The 14,898-nt window shown below is 29.6% G+C and overlaps 2 protein-coding genes across 2 annotated transcripts; one reads left to right on the top strand and one right to left on the bottom strand.

The window, feature by feature from the left end:
* On the top strand, nt 6,707-9,639 carry LOC109352982. The gene is made up of 3 exons (XM_019595169.1): nt 6,707-7,640; nt 7,965-8,504; nt 9,622-9,639. Exons 1-3 carry the CDS (start codon nt 6,762-6,764, stop codon nt 9,637-9,639), a joined length of 1,437 nt encoding a protein of 478 aa, XP_019450714.1. The 5' UTR covers nt 6,707-6,761.
* On the bottom strand, nt 10,298-12,171 carry LOC109352981. The gene is made up of 3 exons (XM_019595168.1): nt 12,145-12,171; nt 11,237-11,653; nt 10,298-10,912 (listed from the first exon to the last, which is right to left on the bottom strand). Exons 1-3 carry the CDS (start codon nt 12,169-12,171, stop codon nt 10,298-10,300), a joined length of 1,059 nt encoding a protein of 352 aa, XP_019450713.1.

Raw genomic sequence — 14,898 nt, 5'->3', positions numbered from 1 at the left:
GTGGCCTTGATTAATAGAGTGTGTATCAAATTCAGTCATATGCGAAAATTATCATTAAGTAGTGATGGAAATCAACTCCTAATTGAGAATTATTAAGAAAAAAAATCAAATTTTCATTGATCTTGTCCTATGAATTAATGGGTGGTCATCTTCTTCCATATTTTTTCACATGTCCTAGCACTACGCCAGAATTGATATTTAACAACGTCTATTTAACAACGCTTATGTGTTGAACGCTGTTAAATATAAAGTGGAAGAGAATTAACAACACTTATTGAAGAAAACGATGTAAAAGGTATTATCTTTAACTACGCTTATTGACGCAAGCGTTGTTAAATGTCATACTTCATATATTTAACAACACTTTTTCAATAAGCATTGTTAAATGTGTTATCTTTAACATCACTTATTCAAGAAGGCAATGTTAAATGTGTTATCTTTAACAACGCTTATTATTTAAGCAAGCGCTGTTAAATGTCATACTTCATATATTTAACAACACTTCTTCAATAAGCGTTGTTAAAGGTATTATATTTAACAGCGCTAATTGAAGAAAATATTGTTAAATGTGTTATCTTTAACATCACTTATTGAAGAAGCATTGTTAAAGGTCGTACCTTTAACGCTTGTTTTAGTGAACAAGAATCTTTTCAAATTCAAAAACAAAACCTTACACAATAATACATATCACCACTCAGTTTATTATTTCTCTTATTTTTCTTCTTCTTTTCCATAAGATTTTTTTTCTCTCTTTTGTTTTTAGTTCCTCTCTTCAAGCAAGTTATCGATTTTTGGTTTTTCTCTTCAAGTATAAGGTAAATCATTATCTTATTAGCTCATTTATTTCTCTCTTCACTAATAGTATGATCTTTAATTGTTGTGAAGTTATATAGCTATGGTGAAGTTATCGATTTTTTGTTTTTCTTTTCAAACATAAGATAAATCGCTATCATATTTTAGCTCATTTAGTTTTCTCTTCATTAATAGTGTGATCTTTATTTGTTGTGAAGTTATTCAGCTATGGTGTTCTAGGTTTTTGGCTATGGTGAACATTGAAGAAGAAAGAATGAACAATTTTCGTAAGATTTCATTACTCATATGTTATTTTATAATATTGGAATTTATTAAGGTTGAATTAGTTGAAGTCGTTGGTGATTTAACAAATCTATTGAGTTAGACATGCTTGTCATGTGTTTGATAGAATGTCTAAGAGAGATATTGTCTTATTTAGAAAATAGACATTTAATAGCACTTGCCTTCGGTGAGCGATGTTAAATGTCTATTTTCTACAGCGCTACAAAAAACATTGTTAAATATAACCTTATGTACTATTGCGCTCACATAGAAAGTGCCATAAAAATGTTGTTAAATGACAATTTTAAGCGCTGTTATTTGGCTATTCTGGCGTAGGTAGCTATAAGAAGAGAAGGTCACACTCTTAGAAAAGAAGGAGGTGCACACAAAAAGGAATCCCAAAAGTACTCATACTTACCATCCACAACAACCTCAAAAATCTCTTATACCCCATAACCCAAAAAATCATTGAACAAAATTCATTCAAATTCTCAACATCTCAAAAAGCACAATATCATCCATAAAAAATCATCCGAAAAAGTATAACCTTCCACATCACACAACAATCCTCTCAACCAAAAAATTCATTCATCAATTTTTTTTATCGTCGACATTATCTTTCACATAACAATCCAAAATTATCTCACTAAACCCACATAACCAAAAACCACAACCATCATCTACCAACACAAAAAATTGTATACTCTCATTGAGCCTTAGGAATAGTTGTTAAACCATTGGAATTACATAGAACCAATGCATACATGGATGTGTTAAGTTGGTCTAGACATTCTCTCCTGTCGTGGATCTTTATTCACAATTAATAGATGTTGATTGATGTGCACATGTAAGTTCAATTTCTTACATCATCTAATTTTTAATTTATTACCTCTACCCTTTTTCATCTGTTGTATAATAAAATTTGATAATGATAAGCCATATAATTAATGTATTTCTAAAAAATTTTAAATCACATTACCATGGTTTCAAGGTATTATGCGGTATCAGACGTAAGGGTTACACTTCACTTCCTTATAATTAATATGATTAATTATATTTCCACGTCCTAAAAAGATTTTTTTTTAAATAAAAAAACAAAAAAATTAGAATTTCTTAATCCACTTTAATATGTGAGGTGATATCGGTCGTAAGGGTTATGCTTAACTCGTTTTAAAAAAAGATAATAATTTAAACGTTACTTCTTTTAAGAAATAAAATCAACCCAACCAACAAACTTTTTTCTACCCAAAGAACTATGTAGTCTTGATTCTTATAAAGGAGATACATAGGACCAAGATCATATCTTGTTAGACATAATAATAAAATAAAATATTTTTCTTTTTTTGGTAGACATATAATTAATAATTCATGCAATATATTAAAGGTACTGTTCAAATGGGCAGTTAGGGTGCTAATACCTTCCCTAGTCTGTAATCGACTCCTGAACCTAGATATCAAAGTCCAAGGCCCAATGCGATTAGGCCAACGGATTTTTCTATATTTTTTACTAGAGAAAATATAGTAACGACTCTAATAAGGTCGTCCAACCAAAAATCGGGACGCGACACAACTCATTTAGACACATCCTCCATATCCAACATTCTTTTGGCTTGCAAAAGAAAGTGGAGTCCTGCAATTAGGTTTGAGGACAGAAATATTCTGCTCCATCAAGCAATTGCTAGGATTAAAGTGGTTATCTCCCTATCTGGAAACACATCCAATTCTTGTGTCACCTCGTGTTTGTAGGATTTTTCAATTCTCAAAGCTCTAAATGTGGCCATAAAATACATGAAAGCTCCAAATATTGTTGAAGTTATTCGGAATCCTCCTTCCATGGGCAGGATCAAAATCAATTCTGATGGAGCTGCTCATGAAGCCCCTGGTCAAGCAGGAGGAAGGGCTATCTACAGAGACCACAATAATGACTTCATGGGTTGTTTTGCTTATTAGTTATTACTTTGAGATTTAAGATGTCTTATTTGCTGAAATGAACACAACTTTAGTGGCTATTGAATTTGCTCATAAAAATGGTTGGCATTCAATATGATTGGAGTGTGACTCGATGTTGGTAATTCGGATTTTTAATGGAGCTGTCAATGTTCCTTGGAAGTTGTTGAACAAATGAAGATTGTGCAAAACTCTGATGGAGTATATGGATTGTTTCATAACACATATATATAAACAGAGAGAAATGCTTGTGTTGATCGGCTAGCTAGTTTTGGTATTAGTTCTAAAACTTGTTCCGAACTATAGATTCTCTATTTGACTCTTCCCTCTTATAATGTTCTTGTTAATCAATATATGTGGGGTGTAATTGCACCTTTGCTTAAAATAAAAATATTTATATTATATGTTTCTCATATGTAGAAGAAGATGAAGAATGAATCAAAAGATTGTGTGTTTCTCAATCCTGATACGGTAAGACTAATTACAAATGTTTGATGGATTTTATTGTTCTCTATTTTTTCTAATATAGATGCCACAATAACTTTCAATTTTAGTAATTTCTTTAACAAACAAGTTGAGATAGTCATTAATTCAACCCCAATTGAAGCATTATAATTATATTATAGATAAGTTGTATCCTCCAACCATTAAAATATATCTTTATATTAGGAGATAAATATATTCTATTTAATCATTTTCTTAAAAAATATTTCTAAAAACTAAAAAAAATAGTACACATGTCATAGTTTTAATAGTTCGAGGAGATAACTTATATCCTGGTACATGATATATTTTATGCTCACAATTTAATTATATAATATTTTTACAATAAATTTTGAACAAAAAGATTGATCTCATATAAATTATTAGAATGCAAGATATATTTTGTCTCCAGACTCGATTTTTGTTACTTATTGAAGACGTGAGTCCAATATTTTTTTATATGATCATCTTCTGAATGAATATTAAATGGTCTCATACTTTTATTACGGTAAATTGGTCCCTTATTTCAATTACGAATAACTATATGGTAATATAAAATAATAATCATTATAACTAACAAAATATTGAACGAATTTATACGTAGAATATAATAATTAACAACACAACAAAATTTAAAAACAACAAAAACAATGACATATTTAATATATAGAGATACAATTATTTATAAATCTGTAAAAATATTTGACATCTCCTTCAATTATAGGTCTTATGTTGCACACTTGTCGTTTGGTCTTGATCCTAATCCTAGAGCATAAATAAGTTTATTATGAATTTAATTTGGGATCAAAGAGAGTGTCAATATAAGGTATTGTAGGCGTTTTGGACTATTACCTGGAATATTTTGAAGGAATCGAAAACCAACAATATTAGTCTTATTTAGGAACGAAAAATAACATATATCCGAACGTTTGAATGATAGAGCATATTTGGATTATTACCTATACACCTTAAAAGGTAATGGTACAAAATAACATGTCTCATTATTTTCTGGTAAATCGATTTTTAGGATAGATCTACGATAAATCATAATTAACAAATTCATATCTCCTAATATATGTTTCAATAAAAGTAATAAATCTCTTGGAATATATCCAAATCTAAAAACGTAAAATCCATCTTGAGGAATGAATCATTTAAAAATAATAGATAATATTTATTATTCAATAAAAAATTGTAATTCTAGATACTTAACCATTATTTTAGAACAATGAAGAAAAATCCCAATTCTAATTACACATAACTAGCTGAATTTACATAAACTCTCATAGAATAAAGGCAAAAACTTCCGTATTTTATTAATTCCTTTTGTAAGAAGGAACTCTCTTTTAAGGACTCTATGTTTTCATTTTATGGAATACCTATAAGTGAAAGACCAAAATAACACCAAAGCCAAAAAGTATGTACTTATTAGTTTGTGTAAAACACAACAGAGGAGAGAAAATAAAAGTTTGAGAGAGTATCAATCAAGTTTAGGATAATAAAGATATGTAAAATTCAAATACGAGTTAGTCAAAAACAGTTTATTATATAGGTGAAAATTGTTCCAAATAATACGATAATAATAGTCAAAATTATAGCTAACAAGATAAATACAAACTATAAATAAATAAAATAAAAATAACTAAATCCTAAATAGTATAAAACTCTCTTAATTCAAATATACGTAGAAATTAAATTTAGGATGATAAATATCAGACAAAATCAAAATAGGAGTCAGTCCAAACAATTTATTATATAAGCAAAAATTGAATAATAAAATAAAATCGATTCAAATAATAACTAATAAAACAATAACAAATTAAACAACCATACTTATGTAGTTTTGGGTTTTCTTTTTTCCTTCAAAACTTTAGTACTTTTATATTGTGAGGGCTTAGTCTAAAGATATTTCTCATTTTTAGCCTCATTAAATAACCATACTTTCATATTTTTAAACTATGAATTAATTAAAGAATTAAGTGTCAAAAAAAATTAGGAGAACAATGTGGGATTTTAATAAAAATTTATAAAATAACAAGCAAATTACTTCGATTATCTCTTATTATAAGTTACTTTTGACTCATTCCTCGAGATTAAGAAAATACTTAAAATTAGGTAGTAGAAATAAATTTGTAGTTTTTTTAATAACTTTTATAAACGAAACTGTTTAAAAGTTTACCAATTCAATTAATTTCTCTCTCTACTTTAATTACTTTTTTATATTTCTCTTAAAATTCTCCCTTCATATTATTGATTTATTATCTCTAAAATCTCATTTATTTAATTCTTGGTCCATGAATCAATTGAAAATTTGAATTTTTTCTGGAATAAATATAAATGATAGTGATCCTGAAAACAAAGCAAAACTTTGGAAATCAGGCAAGTTATTTAATGTTGAGTAACTATAATGGTAAATATGAAGAAGAAAAAAACTCTCCTTTACATTTTTTTTATGTTCTAATTTCTTATATCTTTAGAAATCTTAATGTATTAAAAAGTAAAAACTCATTATGTATTTATGCTTTATTTTTTACTATATACTTGTTTATTAGTTTTATTTTTTACACCTTATTTCTATATTTTTCTTTAATAACATGGATTAAATTACACTATTTAGGCAAATTATTTTAAACTTTACATTACATAATTTAACAAAAAATACACACATAACCTTATCCACTATAAAAAAAAATATATGAAACTAATGGATTAGGACTACATTCACATTGTATATCTATTTTAGCTTAAAATACATGATGCTTCCATACCTACTCTCTCTCCCACACAAGATGAACCAACCAACCAATTATATAAATAAAAAAATGATACCCATCATAAACTCACCAACGTGACGACTAAAACATGGCCAAAAACTTCGACTTCTTTTAGGGAAAAACTCTAATCAAATCAAGAACCTATATTTAAGGGAAAAACTTCGACTTCTTTCATATAAATGGCATTTAATTAGATACCAATAGACAATGTTTATCTTATTTAATTATTTGACATTTCAAGATACTTTTTTTATGAATTAACTTTCAAATACTAATTTCGATAAGATTCCCAATCTTAAGAATTGATATAATAGAAGGAGTAGGCATCCATATTCCATTGCTCTCACCCATAATGAAGGAAAACGTTCAAGCCACTAACTACTCAAAAATATTAACACTATAAACCAAACCCTTTTATTCCAATTCTCAAAGTTTCTCATTCCTCACATCACTTTCCAAATTTCATTTCATTCCAAATTTCAAATGTCTTCTCCCCCTTTAGGAGATTCTCTCAACAATACAAACAAAACCTTTCTCTTCCTCACTATCAAACCCAATGACCTAGTTTCTCTTTTCCTCAAAGGTGGTCTCACCATTTCAACTTTCTTCCTTGTAACCCTTTTCTTCTACCCTTCCTTATCAAATCATTACTATAACCCCACAAATTCAATTACAACCTTCCACCAAAACATTTTCCAACGCCAAACAACAACAACGACAACAACAAGAACCAACATCATCAACTATGAGCTAGAAGAACCCACCAATATCTCTCATATTCTATTTGGAATTGGAGGCTCTACTACCACCTGGGATACTCGGCGTTACTACACCGAGCTCTGGTGGCAGCCAGATGCCACCAGGGGTTTCGTCTGGCTCGAAAAAGAGCCAGACGAGAACCAAACATGGCCGGGAACTTCCCCACCCTACATGGTCTCGAGTGACACCTCATCGTTTAAGTACACATGTTGGTATGGTTCTAGGTCCGCAATTCGAATAGCAAGAATAGTTAAAGAGAGCTTTGAATTAGGTTTAAGTAATGTGAGATGGTTTGTGATGGGTGATGATGACACAGTATTTTTCCCAGACAACCTAGTTACTGTTTTGTCTAAATATGATCATAATCAAATGTACTATGTTGGTGGAAATTCTGAGAGTGTGGAACAAGATTTGATACATTTTTATACTATGGCTTATGGTGGTGGTGGTTTTGCTATTAGTTACCCTTTAGCAAAAGAGCTTGTGAATATTTTGGATGGTTGCATTGATAGGTATTCACAATTTTATGGTTCTGATCAGAAGATTCAAAGTTGTATTAGTGAGATTGGTGTTCAACTTACGAAAGAGCTTGGTTTTCATCAGGTATTTATTTTTGGATGAGTTTTCTTATCTTATCTCTATCTCCTATATATTCAAATTCAAACCCTAGAGTTTATAAAAAATAAAAATAATGGTTTAAAATTTGAAACTAATATTGCAATTAGAGTTTCAACTATTGAATCTCCAAAATTATCATTGGGTGCAAGTGTGATTATAAAGTTTTTTACCTCCTTTATCATCGTGAGTTCGTCACAATAAAATTAATTGTCTTAAATATTTTTTAAATTCTGAAAATAACATCTATTTAAGTTGATAAGCTATTTTGAATTTATTATTAATGTAGTTGTTATTAATTTTTAATTTCAGGTTGATATACGTGGAAACCCGTATGGCCTACTGGCATCGCATCCAATTGCACCATTGGTATCATTGCACCACTTGGACTATGTCGATCCAATTTTCCCAAACATAACTCGGGTTGACTCAATCGAAAAATTAGTCACATCATATAAATCGGATCCAGGTCGGACCTTACAACATAGTTTTTGTTACGATCTTAATCGAAATTGGTCAATATCAATATCTTGGGGATATAGTTTAGAGTTATATTCATATTTATTAACGGCCAAGGACCTTGAAACGGGGTTTAGGACATTCAAGACATGGCGTAGTTGGCAAGATGAGCCGTTTACTTTTAATACCCGACCAGTTAGTAATGACCCATGTGAAATGCCACTTGTATATTTCATGGATCGGGTTGAAAATGTGGGTGGGTCAATGACCCGGTCAAGGTATAAAAGATATGTTGACTATTTTGGAAAAGAATGTGAGAAAAACAAGCAGGCTTTAGCTGTTCAATACGTCGACGTTTCAGCATCTCATATTTTGCCACACTTTTGGAAAAAGGTATTTTGCATTTTGGTTTTAGCAATAGAATATTTTTTGTTTATGCATGTAAATCACTTTTTGAAATTATATTAAAATAGATAAAATTATAGTTATTAAAAAATGATTAACATGATATCTTTTCCCCAAAAATTTCTCTTAAAGCTTACATGGAATTTTGGTTACTTTTTTTGTCAAATTTTGGTTCTATCTTTGTTGTTTTCCACTTTGCCCGTTGATAGAATCTATTTTTCAAATTAATTGAGTTTGATTTTTTTTTCCAAATAATTAATGGATACATTTTATAAAATAAGTAAGGTTTACACGTTCCATAGATATTATATAGCATGTATGTTAGCAAATATTTAATTATTGTTATTTCGGGAATATTATTTTAATGTTAGATTGTGTGTAGTGATAGTGAATACACAAACATACTACTTGCAAATGAAATATTAATTAACATATAAAGATTTAATATTCAATCAGCACTAAATATTTAGCAACTAATTTTCAAATAAAATTTTACAAGCATACTACTTGCAAATGAAATATATAATATAGTGATTTGTGCTATTTTATTATTTATCTATTTTGGTGTTTTATCTTTTTTCATGTTATTTTAAATCTTTTGATTTTTATATTATTTTTTTCTCACAATATTATTTTTCTCTCATATTTCCCCATTTCATTTTAATTTAGTTTCTAATGTTATTAAATGAGTATTTAAGTCATATTGTATTAAAATTCATAATCACTCAATAATTTGTAACTGTAACAATAAACATCAGAGCATAATATTTCATAGACCGACAGTATAAAGATTTATGCATAGTCAATGTATTAATCTCCTTCATTGAGATTTTTTTTTTAAAGTCAATGATTAGAAATGAACGGTGAATGACTCAGTAACAGTGTAAAAAACTCTTACACTTACGAATATATATATATATATATATATATATATATATTCGTAAGTGTAAGAGTTTTTTACACTGTTACTGAGTCATTCACCGTTCATTTCTAATCATTGACTTTAAAAAAAAAATCTCAATGAAGGAGATTAATACATTGACTATGCATAAATCTTTATACTGTCGGTCTATGAAATATTATGCTCTGATGTTTATTGTTACAGTTACAAATTATTGAGTGATTATGAATTTTAATACAATATGACTTAAATACTCATTTAATAACATTAGAAACTAAATTAAAATGAAATGGGGAAATATGAGAGAAAAATAATATTGTGAGAAAAAAATAATATAAAAATCAAAAGATTTAAAATAACATGAAAAAAGATAAAACACCAAAATAGATAAATAATAAAATAGCACAAATCACTATATTATATATTTCATTTGCAAGTAGTATGCTTGTAAAATTTTATTTGAAAATTAGTTGCTAAATATTTAGTGCTGATTGAATATTAAATCTTTATATGTTAATTAATATTTCATTTGCAAGTAGTATGTTTGTGTATTCACTATCACTACACACAATCTAACATTAAAATAATATTCCCGAAATAACAATAATTAAATATTTGCTAACATACATGCTATATAATATCTATGGAACGTGTAAACCTTACTTATTTTATAAAATGTATCCATTAATTATTTGGAAAAAAAAATCAAACTCAATTAATTTGAAAAATAGATTCTATCAACGGGCAAAGTGGAAAACAACAAAGATAGAACCAAAATTTGACAAAAAAAGTAACCAAAATTCCATGTAAGCTTTAAGAGAAATTTTTGGGGAAAAGATATCATGTTAATCATTTTTTAATAACTATAATTTTATCTATTTTAATATAATTTCAAAAAGTGATTTACATGCATAAACAAAAAATATTCTATTGCTAAAACCAAAATGCAAAATACCTTTTTCCAAAAGTGTGGCAAAATATGAGATGCTGAAACGTCGACGTATTGAACAGCTAAAGCCTGCTTGTTTTTCTCACATTCTTTTCCAAAATAGTCAACATATCTTTTATACCTTGACCGGGTCATTGACCCACCCACATTTTCAACCCGATCCATGAAATATACAAGTGGCATTTCACATGGGTCATTACTAACTGGTCGGGTATTAAAAGTAAACGGCTCATCTTGCCAACTACGCCATGTCTTGAATGTCCTAAACCCCGTTTCAAGGTCCTTGGCCGTTAATAAATATGAATATAACTCTAAACTATATCCCCAAGATATTGATATTGACCAATTTCGATTAAGATCGTAACAAAAACTATGTTGTAAGGTCCGACCTGGATCCGATTTATATGATGTGACTAATTTTTCGATTGAGTCAACCCGAGTTATGTTTGGGAAAATTGGATCGACATAGTCCAAGTGGTGCAATGATACCAATGGTGCAATTGGATGCGATGCCAGTAGGCCATACGGGTTTCCACGTATATCAACCTGAAATTAAAAATTAATAACAACTACATTAATAATAAATTCAAAATAGCTTATCAACTTAAATAGATGTTATTTTCAGAATTTAAAAAATATTTAAGACAATTAATTTTATTGTGACGAACTCACGATGATAAAGGAGGTAAAAAACTTTATAATCACACTTGCACCCAATGATAATTTTGGAGATTCAATAGTTGAAACTCTAATTGCAATATTAGTTTCAAATTTTAAACCATTATTTTTATTTTTTATAAACTCTAGGGTTTGAATTTGAATATATAGGAGATAGAGATAAGATAAGAAAACTCATCCAAAAATAAATACCTGATGAAAACCAAGCTCTTTCGTAAGTTGAACACCAATCTCACTAATACAACTTTGAATCTTCTGATCAGAACCATAAAATTGTGAATACCTATCAATGCAACCATCCAAAATATTCACAAGCTCTTTTGCTAAAGGGTAACTAATAGCAAAACCACCACCACCATAAGCCATAGTATAAAAATGTATCAAATCTTGTTCCACACTCTCAGAATTTCCACCAACATAGTACATTTGATTATGATCATATTTAGACAAAACAGTAACTAGGTTGTCTGGGAAAAATACTGTGTCATCATCACCCATCACAAACCATCTCACATTACTTAAACCTAATTCAAAGCTCTCTTTAACTATTCTTGCTATTCGAATTGCGGACCTAGGCAATAAGATGCTCTTTTTAGATTGAAGGCCATACTTGCATCCACACCACAATCACACACTATGACATTAGGACACCACAAGGCAATTCTTAGTCAACAGTTTATAGGTGATAAATGACTCTACCAATATATCATTTACTCATTCATTGCATTCCAATTTAAGGTAATGTATGTCTTCTATTTAAATTTACAAAAAAAGCATGTCTTCTATTTAAATTTAAAAAAAAACATATAAGGTCAACGTTGAGTCATATATGTGATTTTTAAAATAAAAAATACATCTGTGTTGCAATTGTTTTTTCAAAGATAATCTTAAAGTATGTGTATTTTTTGAAAAATGTAGATTACATCTATCTCTATCTCATAAATACTAAACAAAAACACAATTATCTAACCAATATCATAAAAACCAATTAATAATAGAAGAAAGAATGTATATCAATATGAAAGTATGGGATATGAATCTCATATTTCAACACAATTGAGTGAGTTACAAAGAGATCAATTAAGGCGCATATATGGCACATGCTCATGTGATTGACTTCCTTCCATGGAGATCATTGTCCAATTAACATCACAAAAATTCATCCAATACTAATTTGCTAGCTTTCTTTAGGAATTAGGGGTCCATGATTAGTTGGGTGGTTACAATCATGATTTGTAGAGTGATCTACCCTTCTAGGTAATTGGGAGGGAGGGAGATCGCATATTCTAAATGATATTTCATTTCTTTGTCTCAGACCAATTAAATATTGTCATATAAATAAAATAAAATAAAATAAAATCTTAATAACAAAAAGTAATAAAATGTAACAAAAAAAGTAATATGAGAGATCCATTTACACTCTAGTTACACTCAATCTCAGCCAATCATTTTCTTAAATACAAAGAACCAAATGAGTGAGTGAAATAAATGATAAGAGAGAAAGAGAAATCTTAAATAACTTTTAAGTTTCACACATTTGATTCATTAGATTTAAGAAAATAAATAATTGAGATTGAATATAATTAGTGTAACTTAACTTGAGTGTAAACAAATATCTCCTCCATATATTTATATATATATATATATATATATATATTAAATTACACTCACATCCCCTGAATTTTAGTGAAATTACATAAAACACTCATTCATTTTCAATACCTACATAAACTCCCAAACTTATTTACATACATTACACTGATTATCGCTGTAAGCCTGTAAATGATATAAGTGTAATCTTTCAAACAAACAAAAATGTGAAAAATGTAATTAAGTCAAACAAAATATAATATATTGCTCAGACAAATCCAAATAGCATATGATTCAATATCTCTTCATTATTTTTGGTTCGATACAATATGGTAGAAGTGTTATTTAAACAATATCTCCTTAGATTTATTAATGTATTTTGTAACGAACTAGCAAAATTGATGAGACGTTGACTCTTACATTATTTGGACTTGTCTTGACAATATGTTATATTTTGTTTAACTTAATTACATTCACAATCCTTTTTGTTTAAAAGATCACACTTATTTTTCATGTGTTGGTAGTTAGTGTAATATATGTATATAATAAATAAGGATGGTTTTTAGGTACAAAAATAGAGGGTTGCTTGTGTAATTTCACTATAACTCGGCGACGTTAGTGTAATTTACTCATATATATATATAAATATATTCTTAGTATTTACATATATGTATATAGGATGAAAATTTATATAATCAATAATACTATGTGTCAAAGAGAAGTGATTACTCCATACATAATTAAAACACTATACACATGACGAATGAGGGATAATAGGGCAGGTCGGTCTGTATCATGTGTGTCCCTGCCCGACCATAAATATTGACTCAATCTATTTTTTAACTCGAACCTGACCCTAAGCCCGATGAAACTCAATCATATTAGGGTTCGATTATGACCGAACCAAATTGGGTGACCGAATAGAGTCAAATCCTACTCACCCTTAATAGAAGGTTCATTATTCAACTCTAGTGCTGCTATGTTGCATAAATAAATTGTTGGAGTATTTGTTCTTCAATAGGGTTGACAACCTAGCCAGAACCTGTACGTACTTGCCTGATTGGGTTTGAATTTGGGTTTTCCCTAATTTGAAAATTTGGGTTTGTTTTCTAGTTTTGGTATAAGTGATATTAAAACCCCGAACGTAACTCAAACCTGATTTATATAATAAATATCAAATTATAAAATTATTATTATATATATAACACTAAAGGACAAATAGGTCTATGTTGCCCGAAACTCAATAGGATAGGGATGATAGTCTATTTTTAGTTTTGCTGCGTTTCAGTTAAGGTAAAGGACTTCGGGTAGAGGGTGTTTGGAATTGCAATATACCCTGAAGGAGATATCCTAGAAAATTAGAATAGAGGAGTTGGTGAATCTGATAAGCCCTACAACCATGAAGCAGGAGGAGGAGGAGGCAGAAGATCATAAGAGTTGGATTCATGATGTGTCTAACACATATACAATTAAATTAGCTTACATAATTATCTGGCAAAAAAGTGACACAGGAATAAAGGATAGAAAGATGAATCTCTTCGTTTGGAAATTTGAGGCACCTTTAAAAACCATGACACTTGCTTGGAGGATCATGCTGGATAGACTCTCATGTAAACTAAACTTAGTGACTCAAGGTATGAATGTTAATGACAAGTATTTAAGGTATAATTGATATAATGATCAAGATGAATCAGTGAAGCATGTTTTTTCTTGCAATTTCTCTTACCTGGTGTGCCAACGAATTTACAAGTGGTTGGGTTTTAGATCGGTGCTCCCCTCAAATAGGAAGTGTTGGGAACAAGCGAACAATCAAATAGTAAAGAGTATAGAGACAAGAGAATAACACAAGAGATTTGGTAACGAGGTTCGGCCAATTGTGCCTACGTCCCCGGGAGCGTTGAGCGGCTACCACTATATATTATTAGAGAATAAGGATTAGTGTTTTACTATTCTTCTCCTTGTTACATTAGGTTTACATAACATCAATATATATAGCCCTCTACCCCAACCCCTTTACATCAGCCCAAGCCCATAACTTGTATTGCTGTTATCTAGAGATATGAGTCATTGCACAACACTCATCCTCCTCCTCATCCTATCCTCATACTCATTCTCGTCCTCATCCTATCCTTATCCTCATCCTCTTCCTCATTCTCGTCCTCATCCTATCCTCGTCCTCTTCCTCATCCTCATCCCCATCCTATCCTCATCCTCATTCTCGTCCTCATCCTATCCTCATTCTCGTCCTCATCCTATCCACTTCC

Source organism: Lupinus angustifolius, chromosome LG07 (assembly GCF_001865875.1).
Source record: "Lupinus angustifolius cultivar Tanjil chromosome LG07, LupAngTanjil_v1.0, whole genome shotgun sequence".
Lineage (NCBI taxonomy): Eukaryota > Viridiplantae > Streptophyta > Magnoliopsida > Fabales > Fabaceae > Lupinus > Lupinus angustifolius.
The sequence above is the reverse complement of the archived record's forward strand: the minus strand, read 5'-3'. Positions and strand labels throughout refer to the sequence as shown.

Bases quoted from the DNA above. Each gene is read 5' to 3' on its own strand.
- LOC109352982 (XM_019595169.1), top strand. From the start codon at position 6,762: ATGTCTTCTCCCCCTTTAGGAGATTCTCTCAACAATACAAACAAAACC. The intron at 7,641-7,964 runs GTATTTATTTTT...TTTTAATTTCAG, and splicing joins AAGAGCTTGGTTTTCATCAG to GTTGATATACGTGGAAACCC.
- LOC109352981 (XM_019595168.1), bottom strand. From the start codon at position 12,171: ATGGAAGGAAGTCAATCACATGAGCAT. The intron at 11,654-12,144 runs GTGCCATATATG...TGTGGATGCAAG, and splicing joins GAAGTCAATCACATGAGCAT to TATGGCCTTCAATCTAAAAA. The intron at 10,913-11,236 runs GTATTTATTTTT...TTTTAATTTCAG, and splicing joins AAGAGCTTGGTTTTCATCAG to GTTGATATACGTGGAAACCC.